The 20,627-nt window shown below is 41.1% G+C and overlaps 1 protein-coding gene across 2 annotated transcripts in view; it reads left to right on the top strand.

Moving 5' to 3' along the window:
- Positions 1-20,627, top strand: part of GMPPA (GDP-mannose pyrophosphorylase A) — a 424,071-nt gene that overhangs the window by 363,645 nt on the left and 39,799 nt on the right. For both annotated transcript variants that reach the window (XM_044075874.1, XM_044075875.1), the window contains one exon: positions 4,757-4,925. In XM_044075874.1, the coding sequence (XP_043931809.1) occupies positions 4,757-4,925 (169 nt within the window). The remainder of the gene's footprint in view (positions 1-4,756; positions 4,926-20,627) is intronic.

A 20,627-nucleotide genomic window follows, 5' to 3' on the forward strand; every position in this document is an offset into this window, starting at 1 on the left:
TGATACTCTCTCAAGACAAAGTCCCGGCTTGCTTAGTCTTACAGCTGCTAGGGCTAATGGCTGCCACGATCACTCTACTTCTCCTGGCAAGGTATCATATGAGGCTCCTTCAATGGCTCCTGGCATCACAGTGGTCTCTGCTAACACACCCAATGTCTTACCTAATCCTCATAACCAACCGATGCAAGCAGGACCTAAATTGGTGGATGAAGTCAGAAGAGGAACTCTGCAGTTGCCCTTTCACCCTAGGCCGTAGTGACCACAGATGCATCCCTGGTGGGATTGGGGGGGGGGGGTGCATTTTCAGGGAAAGACAGTCCAATGCACTTGGTCCCCCTCAGGGGCCAATTTGCATATCAACATCCTAGAACTGAGGGCTATGCTTCTAGTGTTGCAGGCATTTCCATCGGCCCTCCCTTCAGGGACACTTGCTATACAATCAGACATGTTGGTGGTCTGGTACATCAACAAACAGGGAATAACCAGATCCTACCCATTATGCCGGGAAGCCATAATAATGTGGTAGTGGGCAATAGCATCAAACCACTTTCTGATAGCAACACACATTCCAGAGAATTCCAGCATAATTCTGGACAAACTGAGCAGATGTATCCTCCTGCCTCATGAGTGGTCTCTCAATCCCAATGTAGCGACAAAGATTTTTCATCGATGGGGTCAGCCTTGCTGCAACCTATTTGTATCCCCCATAAACCACCAATGCAGCAGCTACTTTTCCCTGCGGCCCCCTCAAAGGGAGACCCCCAAGAGATGATCTTCTATATGACTGGCCCCCGGGACTGCTTTACGCCTTTCCTCCTTTCCCCCAGTTTTTGAAGAAAGCCCAACAGTTGAGAAGCAAAGTGATCCTCATTGCACCTTATTGGCCCCGCCAAGTCTGGTTCCCCTTTCTCTGGTCTCACCTAGTTCACCGTCCATGGACTCTGGACCCAACCCCAGACCTGTTGTCTCATCCACAGGGGCTGGTCCATCCCAACCTACACAGTCTCAAGTTGACGGCTTGGCACCTCCACTTCCAGTAATTGCTAGGCAGAACAATCTATCTTCCTCAGTACAGAAAATACTTCTGGCTTTCCATAGACCATCCACTAGAAGAATTTATCTTAGTAAATGGAATAGATTTCTGCTTTGGGCTCTTGCAGAAAAAGTGGACCGTTTTTCAGCCTTGATTGATAAGATATTAGAATATTTATCAACTATATTCCAATCAGGAGCCTCAGCTTCTACTATTAGAGTTCATTTAGCTGCAATTTCAAATTTTCATAATGGTTTCGATGATCTTTCCTTAATGTCTCTTCGCCTTTGCAAAAGCTTCCTGAAAGGTGTTATGCATTTGAAACCACCCTTTAAAGAACCCATTGAACCTTGGAATTTAACATTAGTTTTCCAAAGTTTAACCTGTCAGCCTTTGAGCCAGCAGCCACCTGTGATATCAAATTCTTATCTTGGAAGACCCTTTTCCTGGTGGCCATCACTTCAGCCAGGAGAATATCAGAATTACAGACTTTGTGTGTGAAATGTCCATATATCATTTTTCACAAAAAGACAGTATCACTTAGGACTAACCCTTCTTTCTTTCCCAAGATTGTATCGGACTAAAATATTAATCAGTCTATAGGCCTACCAGTCTTCAATCTAGAGCTTCCATGGATGACATTTGTGCAGCAGCAACTTGGGCAACCCCGCATACCTTTATCACTTATTACAAATTGGATATGGTCTCCAGGGGAAGGGCATCCTTTGGTTCTATGCTGCTCAGGAATATCCTTCCATAGGGCCTCCCATGACATAAAGTAGCTAGGGCCTCTGTCCCAACAGTCAAGAATGAATGAAGATTGAGAACATCAGACAAAGAAGTTATGTTCTTAGCATAACATTCCATCTGTGTTGTCAATCTCCATTCATTCTTGACATCCCTTCCTCCAAAGGCTCCTGGAGGTTCGGATCTAGTCCTGGTTTTGTAGTAGGGCAGTTGTTCAGGCAAAGCTTCTATATTGTATTTCTATGGGCAAAACTTGATCTGAAGGGAAGGGAAGAGCGGCACTATGGGTAGCCTTAGCTCTAGAGTTTCTAGCTGGCGTGAGCTTGTTACAACAGCTGAATCGGTTCCGAAACCCAACAGTCAAGAATGAATGAAGATCGACAACACAGATGGAACATTATGGTAGAAACATAACTTCTTTCTGCATGGTATGTGGTTGTCCATTTTTTAAATATTTCTGGGGGAGACAGAATTCCCAGGGTCCCCTAGCAGACAGTTGCAGAGGTGGGTGGTCCCCCAGCCTGTAGGTAGTCAGTTGGGGGACTAAGTAGGACATCTTTCCTGAAGCTATTTGGGCAGGGAAAGATCTCAGAATGGCACAGACTGATGCCACCTTTATCCTTGTTATGTGCTTCCATCCCTGGGAAGCAGGCATTAGCTCAGCTGAAACAGTGGTCATACTCAAGCAATCTACTATTACAGCACATTCCTTATATTGTATGTTTTCTTTTAAAGCTGATTTTCTATTCCAGTTTTGGCATAGTAAGATATTTTCAAGTGTCAGAGATTCAGCCATGTGTAAGTTGGTTATAAAGTTGTTACAATGTTAATTAAAGGTAGAATAAAAATAAGGGGAGGCATTTTAAATGTTCCCAAAAAAGAAAATGTTAATTTGTTTGTTTACTTGTATATGAGTACAGGTTATAATTATAATAATACTAGGTAGTGGTTACATTGTCTGGAAACTAAAATATGGAACTGATGATGAAACTTGTGCAGTAGAAACAGAGATTATTTGAAAAATATGGATCAAAATGGGTAATTTTTTGTTTGAAATATGAATCAAAACGAGACCTTTACTTTTGTGATTAGAATTGTTTGTTCTCCTTTTGAGGGAGGAGCTCAGAGAGCTAGTTCACGCAGTTGTGATCAATCAAGGATAATGTTTTTAAAACCTGTAGTATGTGTTGAAATTTTATGTTAATGATAATGAAGGGCAGCCTTATTGATAATCTAATAGATTAAACAGCCAAATGTATTTGATAGGCAGTCTGAACACATGTAAAACAATTTAAGTAAATGCTTATTACCAAATGTATGGGCCTGTGTATAATGGTTGGAAGCTGAATAAGCAATTCAGGTGTATTATCACATTAAATAATTTCTCCTGAGAGTGGTAAATAATTTATGTATTGCTTTCATTTGCTCACTGGCAAAAAAAATAAATGTATATCATGCCTACCAAATGTGATGAATGAGAAAGCTGGATAATAATAAATGATACTGAGGAGTGGAACATGAAAGAGAGAAAGATGAGCAAAGGAGAGTATTAAAGTATAAAACTGACAAGGCGGGACTGTGTGTTAAAAGTGGTGACTAGAGTGCTGGTGGGCACTTTGGCCCTTCTGAGACTGTACAAATTTGTGGAAGTAGAATGGGGGTAATGGATTCCTGTTGGTGCTGATCAAGCTTTGTGAATAGTAAAATGGTGTTAAGTATGTTTATAGAAGAACATGGATAAACATAGGGCAACATCTTTCCTTCACTCCTGCTGGGTTGATTATCAGAGATGTACATGATGACTGTAGTTAAGCAGGGGCACAAAACAGGTTGGAATATAGTGCAATGAGAATATGAGGAATTATGTATGCATGATATGCATAGGTGCAGGACCTCATGAAATTTAAATGGAAAAATGAATACGGCAGCAGTGGGTGGGGAGTGATTTCAAAGAAGGAGCATGGGGAGGTAGGAGGGAAGCACAACATGTGCCTGTCTTAGGGACATATAATGGGTACTTATACCTAATTAGTGGATAGAGGGTATTTCGGCAAAGTAGCAAATGAAGTATTGCAAATGACAAGGGTATTGGTATATTAGCAAACAGTGTACTATAAATGATGGACATTTAAAAAAAGAGTTTAATTGGTGCTTATGGAAGAGGTGGTTAAGGAGAAGAGGCTATTACAATGTAAGGTAGATATATTGTACATGTAAGTATGGAGTTATACAGCTTTCTGACTGAAGGAGAAAAATAAATGATGTTTGTAAGTTTATGGTTCACTGTATGATACAATGGTCAGAAGCAAGTGGGAATACCTGTGAATTGGCAAACTTAAGTTGCTCTGAGTGTATTTCACTGTTGATAAGGAACCATAGCTCTCAACCTTAGAGCAAGAAATCTGGACAAAGCCATAAGTAAAAGTGGGACCAAGGCCCAAAAATAGGGACAATTTTTAAATATTGTTCTTACAAACTTAGAAAGTTGATAGAATAACAGGTTTTACATTACCATGAATTTTCTGAAGGGTGTGAAGTGAAACTGAAATTTCTGAATTCAATCTTTAATGAGTTGCCACTAATTTGCCAGAAAATCACAATTTTATGAAAAACTGGACCAAAAATATGAGGCAAAAATCCAGATATTCTGCAAAAAACTGTAAAGTTGAGAAGTATGTAAGGAACTATTACAAAGTAAGGTTGATGTAAAAAGCTATTTGTGTAAATAATGAAAATCATGTTAAATAAGAAAGCACTGTAAACATGTTTTCTTTAAGACAGCAATAAAAACTACTATTAAAAAATAAATATAAAGCTATGTAGTAGCTGATAAACCATGCATTTTTCTCCTACAATTAACCATTGAATGGTTATGCATATTTAAAAGTTTAAAACTCTGTTGTATTAAGTTTAAGCATTACCTGATGATGCATTTTTAAAACTAACACTGCTGTGTTATACTTTTGGTTTTCACAGGATCACAGCTGCGTGTTGAACAGCATTGTGGGATGGGACAGCATTATTGGAAGGTGGGCACGAGTGGAAGGCACACCAAGTGACCCAAATCCCAATGATCCGTATGCCAAAATTGACAGTGAAACTTTGTTCAGGGATGGTAAACTTACCCCATCCATTACTATTTTAGGTAAGACATAATGGAATATTCAACAAAAAAATTAAACTGATCACTTCCCTTTCCAATACACACATTTAAATCTTTATACTTAAATTGTGTACTCAGACAACCATTGTATTATATTTTCTTAACCATCACCAGTATACTTCATCTCTCCTTCTGAAAGCTGTTTAGCATACATCACTTGCCCTGGAGTACATTTTGCATTATTAGGTTTCAGCTCAGAAGCTTATGTTTACATGTAAGCAAAAAGTGAAGTGTAGGCAAGGGTAATAGTTGGGATAGAGGTTGGGAAAAAAATCAGTAATTGTTGTTGAATTTTTTGGGGGTGGGGGTGGGGGGAGGACATCTTTCCTATTCTTGACATTAGGCCCATCTCTTTGTCTTGAATTTCAGTGTGTCTCAGACCTGTTATTACAGCTAACTATCTTCCAAGGTTTAGTCCTTCTAAGGAGGGGGGGGGGGTATGAGAGAGAGAATGACAGGAATCTGGAGTATGCAATATTTTACACTGACTGTCCCTCTCCTTTCACATACAGCTACAACTAACCATTAGCTGAGTGCAGCCAGTACTGCTGTCAGTGCTGGGACTGACAGCACTGGGAGGGAAACTTAGAACAGAGAAACCCTTGAGCTTCATATATGCTGGCTTAGAACGCCAGGGATTTTTCTTATGTCCTTATTTTTTGGGACTGACTCTCGTCATGTGCATCATCCCGTATGACGTCATTTAGTTGCCACCATCCCTGGACTCCAAATTCAAAGGCTACCTGCTGGCCAACTACAGTATTACACAATCTTAAGCAGAGTGCTAGATGACATGTTGAAATTCCACTCTCCCTCCAGGGATATGCAAACTGACTGTTGCCATTCCTTCCTACCTCATTTGGCTCTTCTAGTGTCCAAGGTGTTAATCGGACCCCAGTCGACTGGCTCCCTCTGCTACATAGGACTTGGGAGACTAGGTGACTCCTTGTGCAATACTGGTTTTGGATTATTTAATGAGACTGAGGGAAAATAACTAAAAAAATAATTGCAGAATAATAAAGAAGAATAACCCAAATCTTTAACTTCTTAACTCTATGCTCTGGTATCTTGGAATAAGAACATTCCTTTCTTAGTAAACTTTTATTGAGTAAGAAATGAACAGGTTTAATATTTACTAAAGCTGTTTATGGTGTGATGAAAATATTTCAGTGTGCTTCACTAGCCGTATCACAAGGTATCTCTGTGCTTGACATAGTCTGCTTTACTGCCTTCTCAGTCACTGAGTGACAGTGAGTAGCCATCTTTAGCTGTAGTTCAGTAAATTAAAATAATTCATAGGTTTCTGTCTTAAATTGATTATTGACAAATTATTCATAATTTTCCTCTAAATCCATCATACACTTTGGTTGTCATGCATTCAAAAGAAATACAGACTTTTATTTCTGTCACTGTTTGTCAGTTTTACATTTGTTGTCTTGTAGCCTAATGTGTTTGATTTAGGCTATTTTATGACAAACATGGTCTTTGATAAACACCAAAATTTCCATTTTCCTTGCACGTTACTGAGACAAAATGTGAGTTTGCAGAACCAAAGGCACCTCTGTGGTGATTCATGACTGCTCACCAAGAATGGCGAGTAGCCACTCCTCAGGGAGGAGTCAAAGTTCCTTTCCTCCCATCCCCTATCCACTTCTACCCTCAGGTCTGGTAGGTCTGTCCTAAGCTCCTGTGACTTCAAGTGGGATGGGATGATGAGAGCTTTCCTAAAGGCTCAAATTGACATGAGTGTTATCCCATCATCCTCTGTATCTCAGGTGTAAGTCCTTCATCTCCCTTCGGACAAGCTCCTTCTCTGGTACCTGTACTGGTGGTCATAGAGTTGAGTTGTTTCCTCGAGCTTCCTATGGTAGAACAAGCAGGATCCTATCTAGTTGTGATTCATCTGATTCACTCAACTTTGATCAAGTTGGAGTTGATGGATTCTTGGGGACAGCAGCTCAATGCCAAACTCACAATACAGTCTTTGGCACAAACTCATTCTGTACCTTTTTTGGTATCAGAGCCATCAGCTTTGCTGAGATGTCAAGACTACTGACATGGGTGCCTTCATCCTTGGTACTGATGACATCCACTTTGAGATGGATACTATAACAACTCGAGGGTCTGTGGTGTCTATGGATTCCACGTCAAAATTCAGTTTCATTAAGAAGAATATAATCCATCCATCAATACTGGCTGGGGATGTTCCATTGAATGTAGCTCATACCTCTCAACTGTTCTGATTTTTGCAGAATGTCCATATTTTTGCTTTATATTTTTTTGTCTGTTCCTCATAAAATGTATCATTTTCTGGCAAATCATTGAGGATTGATGTAATTAAATAATGACATACACTTTAGTGTCAGACGTCATATCCCTCAGAAAAATGCACACCAACACAAATCCTGTTGTTCTAGCAACTTTCTAAATTTATAAGAGCAATATTTAAAATCTGTCCCTATCTTTAGGCCTTTGTTTTCCCATTATTTAAGGCTTTGTCCAGATTTCTTGTGCTGTAAGATTGAGAGGTATGCTGTAGCTTCACCCCTTGGCTTCTATCCACCTGCATCCTTGCATTTCAGTGTCCTTCCCTTGGACAGGACAAATCTGAAGGCCTTAAGCAGACTCTTCATGAGATACCTCCAGAGCCTTTGAGTGATTTGAATTAGTTCTGTCCAGATCCACCATGGAAGCAAACATGCAGAGTCCTCACCGTAGACACTAACCTTTATGAAGGGGAAGGGTCACCATAGTCTCCTCCTCGGACTGCCAGAATTTTTGAAATTTTAGAAATGATTCAGCAGAAGGCTTTCTGGCCCACTGACTGCCCTTCCCTGGATGATGAGGTGCTCTTTGAGGCCTTCATGTCTGCTCTACCCCCTCTACATTCTGGGTGATCCATCCCATTGATTGCATGATGGATTTGGTGTCATAAACAGTATGTCAAGAGGCTGAAGTGACTGAATTAATTCCCTCAGAAACTTTATAAGATTTTTCACCTGCCTAAGGATTGACATCACTGGAATCAGACCCCTCTGGTGGACTCCATTAATGTAGCAAGAGGAAGCTGTCAAATGGTCCGCCCTCCCAATAATCAGTCTGTGATGAAGCTTACATCTTGGACATGTTTGCCATAAGGGCAATGAATTATTTGATTCACGTAAAATTTGCAGAATAGGCCCTGGACTCCCTTGAGAAAGTCTGACACACCTGAAACTCAAAAACAACTTGAGTCTCAGGTGGAAACCATGCTGACCATATCCATCCTCACCATGAGGCTGATTCACAATGCAACTGGACAGAGTGGCAGGAGCAGGTTTTACTATTGAGTGCCATACCTGGCTCTGACACTGCAGTTTTGAAGACTATTTCAGGGTGTCTTTTGTCATTGCTCCCTTTGATTGGTCCATCTTGTTTAGCCCTAAGTTTAAAGAAAAAATGATGAAGAGTGAGCAAGACAGTAAGGATCTGTCTGTCTTTGGGAGTACGTTCTAAGGACCAACAATGATCCTCCTGCAGGAATCAGAACAGGCCCAGAGCACTGTGGCTTAGAAACTCACAGTATCCTCCCCTTTATTTTCTCTACAGATAGAGAGATGCTCTGTGTCACTGTTGCCCCTAATAGATACTACTGCAGGGGCAGAGGTGAGCTGCATAATCAGTGATTCACGAGTCCTTTCTCTAGTCCTTAAAGAGGTGCTCTAGAGGCAGTCAGGAATTAGTTGTCTTTTTATCTAAATGCGTGGATGACCATCACAAAAGACAACTGATTGAAAAGAATGATATCCAACACCTACGTTATTCCATTTTTATTAACCCAAAGATATTGTTCCTGCCACTTCCAGACATTCTACTCCATCAGAAAAGGCAGTGGCAAAGAAGATTGCAGGACTCTTTCAAAACAGGAGCCATGCATAAGTTCCTACCAGACCAGTATGTATCTGGACTCACTTCCAGATTCTTTTAAGTTCCAAAAATTAAAGGACCTTAGCCCCATTCCTAAGTGACATAAATCAGTATGCAAAAATGACAATTCCAGATGATTTTGGTGCAATTCTCCCCTGTCTATAACAGAATAACTGGATGTGATGAATAGACCTACAGGATGCTTACTTTCGGGAATCCTTTGCAATCTTTATATGGAAGTTTCTGCACTTGTGGCTCGGAGTAAGTCATTATCAGTTCTGAGCCTTGCCCTTTGACCTCACTACAGCCGCCAGGTGTTCATCAAATGCATGGCAGTAGTTGCAGCTTATCTGCTACTCAAAGGAATGTGAATATTCCCTTATCTAGACAACTGACTTCCAGCTGCTACAGCAAAGAAGACCATTCTGTCTGCCAAAGATTACTTACTATATTTGCTCATATCAGTAAACACAGAAAAATGTCTCCTAAAACCTTTCCAGTCTTTAATCTTCATCTGAAGCAATCTGGATACAAGGTCATGTATTTCCAAACTACCAGAAGAATGACTTTCATCATTAAGAACCACAGTCTCATCTCTTGTATACTATCAGTGTCTTCCTTTTGAAAGGCCTGGGACTTTTGGCAACATCTATACTTCTGGTACTTCATGAAAAGTTCCACAGTGGACTCATTTGAGACCACTACATACTAAATTGGACACCTACACCACTCCAGTTCATCACTCCTTGATCTACAAGAAGGATTTAATGTGCTGGATGGAATCACCTGCAGTTCCAACAGAAAGACCTGTTTCACTACTCCTGTCCTCAGCCACAATGACTGTGGACACCTCCGCTCTCATGTGGGGCACATTCTGAGGGGGACAGTAATCAAGGGCACATGGTCCAACCTAGAGGACAATCTTCACGTAAATATCCCGGACAGGAAGTTAGCCCTTTTAGTACTGCAGGCCTTCCATGACTGACTTCCACAGGGTGCCTCAGTTGATCTGGTATATCAAGAAGCAGGGAGGGACCACGTTACCAACTATGTCAAGAAGCCATGAGAATGTAACAGTGGGTGATATTTTTGCAGAGCTTTTTGTTTATGTGTATTTTTTTTTTTTTTTTTTTTTTTGTAGCAGTGCATATTCTGGGTTGGATCAGCTATCTTACTGACAGGCTCAGCAAGTTTCTGATACCTCATGAGAGGTCCATCAGCTCATTAGTAGCAGCTGGGCTCAGCCTTGCTGCGATCTGTTGGTATCCCCATCACCACCAAATGCAGCTGCTACTTTACTCTCATTCCTATACAGGGACAGTTCCAGAATGGTCTGTCATTTGTTGGTTGCACTTCCACCTCTGTCCTTAATAGTGAAATTCCCCCCAGAAGGTTTCTCTGTGCAAGGCTTTAGTAATCCTCATAACACCATTCTGGTCCAGAGACTTTTATTTCCCCTTGCTATGGCCTCATCTCAAAAACAGTCCCTGGCTTCTGGATCCACAACTGGCTCTTTTGTTCCACTTATCTGGCAAGCCTCACTCTGACATTCACTTCTTCTAGCTAACTGCTTGCTTTTCCAGTTATAGCAATGGTCACAAATCTAGCTTATTTTCATAGTGAGCCAGATTCTGTTAGCTTCATAGAAAGCATCTTTGCACAAAATCCACATGAGCAAATGGAAACAGTTTTCTGTGTGGACTCCTCCTCGGCGACTAGATCTTGTTTCTGCTCTGTTTAATTTGGCTGTACATGTTTTCTTGTCCCTGTTTGATTCTGGATCTGGTTGTTCTACCATTAAGGTCCAGTTGACCACCATATTGAACTTTCATAAAGGTTTTCTGTCTTCTCTGGCAGCTCAACAAAGCATTTCTTAAAGGCACAGTTTTCCTCCGTTGCCCCTTTAAAGACCCCACAGCCCTGTGGGACCTAAACATTGTGCTGGTGACAGTAGCACATCCCCAGTTTAAACTGCTTCTTCTGTCAGCCTGAAATTTCTTTCCAGTAAAACATTTTTTAAGATAGCTCTCACTTCTATTAGAGGGATTTCAGAGTTGCAGGTCATGTCCTCCTCACCTCTATATCTGAATTTTTGACAAGGAAGCAGTATCATTAGAACAAGTCTGTCTTTCATAACCAAAGTTCTCTCAGAGTTCTGTCTTAAACAAACCATTCACTTTCCACATATGTGCTTCCCACCCTAGACATTCACAAGCAGTTATGTTTCTTCTAACATCGAACAAAAGCTATCAGGAAGGAAGCTCAAAATTGTTCCTTATACATCCTCTAGGACTGGGGATCAGTGTCTCCAAAATACTCCAAGTGGCTGTTAGACCATATATCCTTCAAGTATTACTCAAACAGCAATACCTTACCAGAAAAAAAATGAAGACTCATTCCAGCAGATGTATGACAACTCCTACAGCTTTCTTGTAGATTTTTTCAGTCAATACATATTCAGCAGTGTCTTGGATTATGTTTCACACATTCTCTAAACATTATAAACTGGACATCATTTCCCCATCTAGGCCCTGCTTTAGGGCTGCCATCCTCAATGGTAGCCTGCTCGTATAAATTACTGTAAAAACAAAACCAAAGACTCATCCCACTAAATATATGACAACTCCTACAGCATTCTTCTGGAATTTCTCAATCAATGTTCGTGCAGCAGTGTCTTGGACTATGTTGCACACCTTCACTAAACCTTATAAACTGGACATAATCTCCAGATCTAAGTCCTCCTTTAGGGCAGCCTTCCTTAAGGATATCTTATTGTGACTCCTCCCAGGAAAACAGATGGCTTGGCAACCTGTACCCATATTTAAAGTTGATGGAAAGGATAATAAAATACAGAAGTGATATACTTAAAATTCTGAATCCTTGTTAACCCTATAGTTAAGCTTGTTGTGCCATAATGTCTAAAGACCATAAAGAAACCAAGCAGTCCAGGTTTAAGAAGTCTCAAAAGTGCCCCCAGAAAATGTCCTTGACCAGTGGTCATAGTATCTGTGTGTACTGTCTCGGAGCAATCCAGTTGCAAGAAACGTGTATCTTCTGCCATTCTTTTAGGTTTAGGGTGTTACTAGAGAGGAAAAACAAACTCATTGTAAGAGGGCTTCTGCAGTCTCCTTTCTCTGAAAGTTTAGAAAGTCAGAGCACCTCCAGCAAGACCAAGTCTCCATCCAAAACTGGCAAACTGACCAAGCGATCTTCATCTTCCTCTGGCCATTTGGAACCGCCAGAGAAGACAGCAAAAACAACCCAATCGGATCCTAGGCCTTCTGGATCAGACAAACCAACCTCATCGGAGCCACAGATTTCTGAGCCGAGAGAGTCTCAGGTTCAGAGCAAGTCTCCAGAATTGTTACTGGTCTACCCTACTTTGAGCTCTCCCATTTTACAGAGATCTCGCTCACCTACTCTTTCCTCCAGGAGCCTATCGGATGACGATGTGGATAGGGAGGTGCGCAGACTGCTGAAGTTGCTGGTGCTGGCAAAACATTTCTCAGCTCCAAGCCAGTTGGTTCCAGAGCCAGTAAAGGTCTTTTCGTCCACTTCTGTTCCTCCTCTGAGCCAAGCTGGAACATCGGAGCCAGAATGTCCAGTACCCATTGTGGTAGAGTCTTCGGTGCCGAGACCCACTCTGGAGATGTCGGAACCGTTGTCTGCTCTGACATCTTTGGTGCTGTCCGGGATGTCTATGAGCTGAAGCTGTCTGGTCAGGTCCAGAGGGGACACTTGGACCAGAGACTCTTCAGTTCCAAGCTTACCTCTCGGGTTTACAGAGTAGGTGAGCTCGGCTCCTACATCGGGTTCGGAGCCAGCCCCCTTGGCGCTGCGGATTCCCTCTGCTTCTTCGGAACCAGAGGTGTCCTCGGAGCTGGTGGGAATGGCTTTTGAGCTGATGAGGAGTGTGCTGTCCCCCCCTACAGCTCTACACAAGGGTACTGACATCCCCCCCAAAGCACCGGCTTCTGTCGTGGCACCACCCCAACCACAGGACAGTGGAGATTTCAGGCCTCAGGGTGTCTCATTGGGTGAACAACAGTCTCCCGAGACCTCTCCAGAATACCCTTCTGAGGAGGCTCCCCACAAGAGACTTTGCAAGAGGAAGTACCTGGACTCACCAGATGAGTCAGTCACCTCGGACACTGACCTCGAGGAGACAGGAGGATTCCCCACTGTCATCCTCTGAGGATATTTCCTTTGCAGATATCCTAGATATCCTTAAACAGAGAGGCAGCTGGAAGCCCATCAACCCTTCTGATGAGGAGTCAGTGTACCTGAAGGCCTTTAGATCTCAACTTTCAATCACCTGGGTGTCTCCACCTTTCGACGAACTCATGGAACTATAAACGCAAAAAGAAACAAACAAGTCAAAACAAAAACCAGAAGACAAAATTATCCTGTACTTGTGAATGCCAAGGGAATTCTTGTATAGTCCACACTTGTAAATTCTCCACACTCAAATGGCTGCTGTAGACAAAATCCAGGATAAAATCAGTTATGTTAGATGCTGAATAAATGTCCACAAAGAGGTCGTATGCGACAAAATATCCTTATGAATCAAGTAGTATAGAAGATTTCTCCAAAAGCTTTATTGAACCAATACTGTGAAGCGCTTATCGTCCCACTAATAGTGGGACTTCTTCAGACAAAAAGATTCTAACAAAAACCAAGGTTTAAATACTGAGTTTGGCGCCAAAAAGGTGCCGTTGCTAGGTTACAGTTCTGTGCTTCAATTAGTTAAAGGTATAGTGTCCTGTACTGTAATAATGACATCTTAGCGATGCTTTAATCTTTTTAATGGTTCTGAAGTTTTGTTGATTTTGTTTTAAATTCATTCATAGACTCATCTCACTAGTTGTTAGGACACTATACCTTTAACTAATTGAAGCACAGAACTGTGCCAAAAAGAACAGGGGACTGGAGACCCATCTTGGATCTCAGCAAACTAAATGAATCCATAAAGAAGTCAAAAGTTCTGAATGGTGACACTGCAGTCTGTTCTTCCCTTTTTAGGGAAAGACAATTGGATGTGATTGATAGATCTCCAGGATGTGTACTACCATTTCAAAATGGACAGGCCATCAAGGAGTCATTTGCACTTCCGTCTGGGAGCTAGTCATTACCAATTCAGTGCTCTACCCTTTGGTCTCACTGCAGCCCCCAGAGTGTTCACCAAATGCATGGCAGTAGTCACGGCTCACTTGAGATAAATGGGATTCCAGGTGTTTCTGTACCTAGATGACTGGCTCCTGACTGCCACCACCAGGCATCTACTACAACAAGCAAGAGAAGCCACATTATAACTTTGTTTGCACTTGGGAATAACAATCAATTTAAAAAAGTCTGCCTTGTTGCCATGTCAGCATATTACATTTATAGGAGCAGATCCTGACACCGTTTCCATTATGGCAAAGTTACCTGCAGAGTATCTCTACTCAGACAGCAGATTTCCAAGGACCAAAGTGAAAGTGAAAACAATCTTAAAAGTCCTAGGAACTATGGCAGCAATGATAACCCTAGTTCCCCTAGCCTGGATGCACATGAAAATTCTGCAATGGCTCCTTTTTTCTCAGTGGTCATTTCAAGAGCTCCCCATGTCTCACCAGATCAGAATCACAGCGTCATGCAAGAAGGATCTTCGATGGTGGCTCCTTTCCAGTCAAGTGACATCAGGATGCCCCTTTTCCCTACAACAACCTGTAGTGACAGTGACCGCGGATGCCTCCCAGATAGGGTGGGGGTGTGTTATCTGGGAAGGACGGCCCAAGGCACATGGCAGGAGCATGAGGCCCATTTGCACGTCAGTGTCCTAGAGATGAGAGCAGTGCTCTTGACATTGCTAACATTTCAGGACTCTCTTCCTTTAGGAACAATTGCAGTTCAGACAGACAACATGTCAGTAGTCTGGTACATAAACAAGTAAGGAGGAACCAAATCTTATCCCCTTTGCCGAGATGCACTCTAAGTATAGCAATGGGCTACATCTTCCCAACGCTTTCTAGTAGCAACACACATTCTGGGAAAATCCAACATGATAGCAGAGAGATTCAGCAGGGCAATACTTATGCCTCATGAGTTGTCCCTAAAACAAGAAATAGCGGAGATCATTTTCCGGAAATGGAGCCAGTCTTGCTGCGACCTCTTTGCAACATCCATGAATGCCAAATGCAGCAGCTACTTTGTCCTATTCCCCCATCTGGGGGAGTCACCAAGGGACGTACTTGTCCACGATTGGCCCCCAGGACTTCTTTATGCTTTTCCTCCCTTTCCTCTAATACCCAAAGTCATACAGAAAGCCAGGTCAATGGGAAGTAGGCTAATTCTCATTGCCCTATACTGGCCAAGCCGGATTTGGTTTCCCTTCCTCTGGCTTCATCTTAAGGAGTATCCGTGGATTCCTGACCCAATTCCAGACCTTCTGACTCATACATCCAGAACACCCCAACCCTCCCTCCAAACCCTCAAATTGACAGCGTGGCTGCTCCAGTTCCAAGTTTAGTCAGGCTTCATAATTTCACACCGGCAGTGAAACATATCTTAGTATCTTCACATAAGGCTTCAACCAGGAGGTTATATTACAGTAAATGGAAGAGGGTCTCATAATGAGTCGCATCAAGAGACAATGATCCCTTCTCTGCCCCAGTCATCTCTATTCTTGAATTCCTGGCAGAACTCTTTCATCAAGGTTTCGCTGCAGCTACATTTTAAGTCCAATTAGCTGCAATTTCTTATTTTCATATGAGTGACTGGACTCCTAACTTGATGTCCCACAGATTGTGCAAAGCTTTGTTAAAAGCTACTTGCTTATTAAGATCTCCCATTAAAGATCCCCTATCACCATGGGATTTGAATTTTGTCCTATCATATCTGACTTTACCTCCTTTTGAGCCCTCATCAACATGTGATCTCAAATTGCTGTCGTGGAAAACTATTTTATTAGTGGACATTACTTCTGCTAGGAGAGTCTCAGAACTGCAAGCCTTATCAATCAAACCCCTTTACTTGCACTTCCATAACGATAGAGTATCTCTTCAAACTAACCCATCTTTTTTACCTAAAGTGTGTTCTCAGACTAATCTAAACCAATCTATTGAGCTGCCAGTGTTTTTCCCCAATCATGGTAACAAGGCAGAATACAAGCTACACCAATTAGATGTGCACAGACAACTCTGCTTCTATTTACACATAACCAAGGATTTTAGGAAATCTGGCCAATTGTTCATTTCCTTTTCAGAAGCAAAAAAAGGTATGCCTGTTTCTAAGGTCACACTCTCAAACTGGCTTTCAAGTTGCATTACCTTTATCTACAGTACTAATAACAGAGAGCTACCTTTCAAGGTCAAGAGACATTCTACAAGAGCCATAGCAGCATCATCTGCCTATCTAGATAGACTATAAATGGATAGTATTTGTGCAGCTGCCACATGGGCCAGGCCCTATACCTTTATCACTCATTACAAAGTGGATTTGACCTCCAGGGGCAGGACTTCCTTTGGTTCCACTGTACTGAAAAGTGTACTCCCATGAGCCACTTGGGAAGTATGGTGCTAGGGACGCTGTCCCAACCAGTAAGAATGAAGATGAGATAGGACAACATAAAATAAAGAAGTTATGTACTCACCATAATGTTCTATGTTTGTTGTCCATCTCACCTTCATTCTTACAACCCTCCCACTTTCCCCCAGCCCAAGGCTTCTGGAGGAATTAGAGGTTTTTTGTCCTCAGGCAAGAAGATTCTCTGACTTTCTTTTCTATATCTGTACTCTACAATATGATTCATGTAAACACATTATAATAGCTAGCAGCAAACAAGATCTGGGGGATTACACCAGTGCGCTATGGGATAGGTGTTCAGCCATGAGCCAAGTGAAAGTCTTCGAGCTTTAGTATTTGGATGATTTGGAGCCGAGGATTGGCTCCGAACACCAACCAGTAAGAATGAAGGTGAGATATACAACAAGCATGGAACATTATGGTGAGTACATTACTTCTTTTTTAAATGTATAATTAGTAACAAAATAATATTGGATATTTCTCAAGATGTGCAATTTCCAATGCAAATATCAAAGACCATTTTCTTCAACATCTAAGGTTTCACCTAATGTCCTGCAACAGGTTGTCAGTAGTTTTTTTTTTTTTTTGAAGTGTAAAGCACATATGAAAAATGTCCTTATTTTCATAATTACTGACAAACTAGCAGCATTTCCAGTATAGTTTGATATAAACCATCATTTTCAGTGAATTGTCCTGTCTCCCACGAATGTTTCACACCCTGTACCTCAAAATGTAGGTCTCTCACTTATGAAAATATAAACATACATAGGAAAATATGATTAATAAGTGACAAACAAATAATGATTTCTGCACAGCAGGACATCCTAGATTAATAGTCTTCATGTCATTTTGTTAATAACTTCTTGCCCTAGCTGGTAAGTCACTTAAAGAAGCCAGACACCAAAAAGTTATGAACACAGTAAGGAGTTATTGGTGCCAGCTGGATGTAAACAAAAAAAGGCATTATAGGCTTGAGTGAGATAAAAATTTGTTTGAACAAATAAAGGCCCTAAATATTGTAGCAGTTTTGCCAACTTGTCATCAAGATGACGAGTCCAGATATTTGGACATGTGGGCTATGATGGTCAGCTTTTTTACCTTCTTGGGTCTTAGAGCATGGAACTGTTTATTTCACCTGCCCTAGTTCCAGATACAGCTAGTGAAGATGATACAGAGTAAGCCTGACACCTTTTCTGAGTCTGGAACTTGAGGATGATTTGGCAGACCCCTGTCCATGGCCTCCACTGAGATATACCTTGTATCTCATTGCAGTTGTGATGCTTTGGCCAGTGCCACAGGATCCGGTATTTGCTTGCAAATGACAGTGTAGCTGAGGCTGTCATACTTTAAGGAGAAGCTCAGGAAAATATCCTGGATGCTTATATTTTGATAATATTCTGTTTGGCCAGTCTACATTGGACTTGTCCCTGAAAAATAAGGAGGCACTTTGCTTCCTTCACTCCTAGTAGTCTTTTTTGCTTTCCCTTCGGGCACTTCCATTTCTTCATCTGTTATATCCAGCCAGTCTTGGAAGAGAAGAGGCTTCCACAGTGTCTTTGCAAGACTCTCATACATCACTCAGTGTTATCACTTCCCAAACTGGTGAAGTCTATCAAGTTGTTGGCTTCACTGGCAGGTCTGGAGTAGTCCTTACTGTGATCTGCAGTTGAAGTATTTTGTAGAGTGTGCTCTAACATTGGAGAACTATCACAGAGGAGCACTGTTGTTGGATGTGGTCACACTGTGGTGTTTAAAGGTGTTCCCTCAAAAAGGGCTGCATGATCCATCAAGTTCAGTGGAGCTTTTGGGACAGGTTCAGACTCTGTTACTTAGAGAGGCCATAGAGGCTTTACCAGCATTGTAGAAGGAATGGGAGTTTTATTTGTGTCTGTTCCTGGTACCAAATGGAAAGAAGAAGAATTAACAGTCACATTCTGGGTCATACTAATTTCAGTCAAAACATCTTGCAGGGGATCAAATCCTTGATCTCACAAAAGACCTGGATGATGATGATGATGATGTTGTTGGAAGGGTTGCTATGTCTGACACATCATTATTTGAGTTTCACAGAGAAGAATCGTCTGATTCACTCTGCTTGGACATAACTTCAGTACAGTGGCAGCTGATGACTTCAAATCAAAGGGGGGCTGCAGGAGACAGCTGAATGGGTGGGGCCAATGGGAAGGGGTCCAGCCAACTAGAAAGGGGAGGATCTATGCTCAAAACATGGAACTTTAATTAAATACACTGCCCTGGGTGCCAGACCATCATTATGAGAGTCCAATCAAGTCAAAATAAAGTGTAGAAGAAAAAAAATATTTCAATGCATTGGCTGCATGGCAGCTTACTTAATATCTAGATGGAAACAAAAAGGTTGCAAGGCACAAAAAAAATTACTTTTTAAATACATTACTGGAATGCCAGTCAAAGTCAAGTATAAGAAAAACAAGCAGCACTCAACTCAAACCACTTCTCCTTGAACTGCAGTTCTAATTATAATTTATATTCAGCTTTATAAAAGCACCAAGTAACATACTGAAAGTAGCAATCTCTGTGATACCCCCACTTGTAAAAATGTTTCTTATCCAAAAAAGACCTGCTGCCTGACAACAACTATCTACTTGTTTCATGGGGAAAACATGCTCAAACTAAAAAAATGAACAGCAAACAAGAAACAAGCTCAAGATAAATTGCTTACAGGATTACTGCACAGGTTATGGACCCCACATGATAGATTGGCATTCTGTTTAGTTTACGGGTAAAGCCTGCAAAGATGACTGCAAGTCTCCAACAAAGGTAATGAGCTTCTTAAAATACTGTAATCATGTCCTTTAGTACAGATACTGTCATATGCATTTCAATACCCAAGGCTTATACGTTATCTAGTTATGTAAGTATTATCTGCATGGCAACAACAAAAAGACTTTCAATGTTGGTAATTCTTTAACAGTATGCTTATTAAAGCTTACTTGCATCTTACAATCTTAGACAAGCTTACCTGATGGTCATGAAAGCATTGCTACTTAAACATAGAGCAACGGGCACTTTCTGAATAATAATAAGCATAAATCAACAGTATAAAAATATGACAGAAAACCAGAACATTCTGCAAAATCAAGCAAGGACAGATGAAAAGCCACTTTAGTACTTGTGTCTACCTTGGGTGGCGGGATACTCTGCACAGTTACACTGCATAACTGCTCCTTGCCTTGCTTGGACACATCCAGAGTAACTACATGGGGGAGTGGGGTACAACAAGTATGTCACAATTTGAAATGTCTCTGGCTGACTATGATGGCCCTGACACATTTGTCATACCTCTCAACCTCAGAGCAAGAAATCTGGACAAAGCCATACATAGAAGTGGGACAAAGGTCCAAAAATAAGAACAATATTTAAATAGTGCTCTTATAAATTTTCTAATAGAATAGTACGTCTTGCATTAGTATGACTTTTCTGAAGGGTATGAAATCTAAAACTCAAATGTCTGTCATAATTTTCTAACTTCAATATTTAATGAATTGCCTCTAATTTGCCAGAAAACCACAATTTTATGAAAAATGGAACAAAAATGTGATGCAAAAATATAAAGTAGCCACACAATACAGCTGGGAATCTGTCAAAGAAAGGGCACTTTTTTTAATATTAGTACTGATAACTTGAGCAGCTGACAAAATAAACAAATCTACATGCATTTCTGAAATAAAAGTAATCTATAACTCTGATTATTAAATTTATTAATTGTAAACCCTCCACGTTTTCTTCCAAAATTGCCATTTTGTGGAGGGATTATTAGGGGGAGAGCAAGATTTTAAGCCAAAATCGGGGACAGTTGAGAGGTTTGGATATGCCTAATTCTATAAAGCAATTTATTTGCATGTACCTCTCAACCTGTTAACTCAGGAAATCTGGACAAGGCCAAATATATTGGGGGAACATACAAACAGTACTAAATATTGCTCTTGTATAATAAACTTAGTTGATAGAATAACAGGTCTTGCTTTAGCATGCATTTTTCTGAATGTTATGAAGTCGAAAACTCAATGTCTCTCATTATTTAGTGACTTAATTCCTAAATGATTTGCCAGAAAACCACACATTTTATGAGGAACAAACCAAAAATAAGAAGCAAAAATCTATTCATTCTGTGAAACTTTGAACAGTTGAGAGGTATAGTTCAACCGGGCTGTCTTTGAGTTTGCTGCCCTTCCCCCT

This window comes from Protopterus annectens, chromosome 6.part1 (genome assembly GCF_019279795.1).
Source record: "Protopterus annectens isolate FY-2018-M chromosome 6.part1, PAN1.0, whole genome shotgun sequence".
NCBI classification, from domain to species: Eukaryota; Metazoa; Chordata; order Ceratodontiformes; family Protopteridae; genus Protopterus; species Protopterus annectens.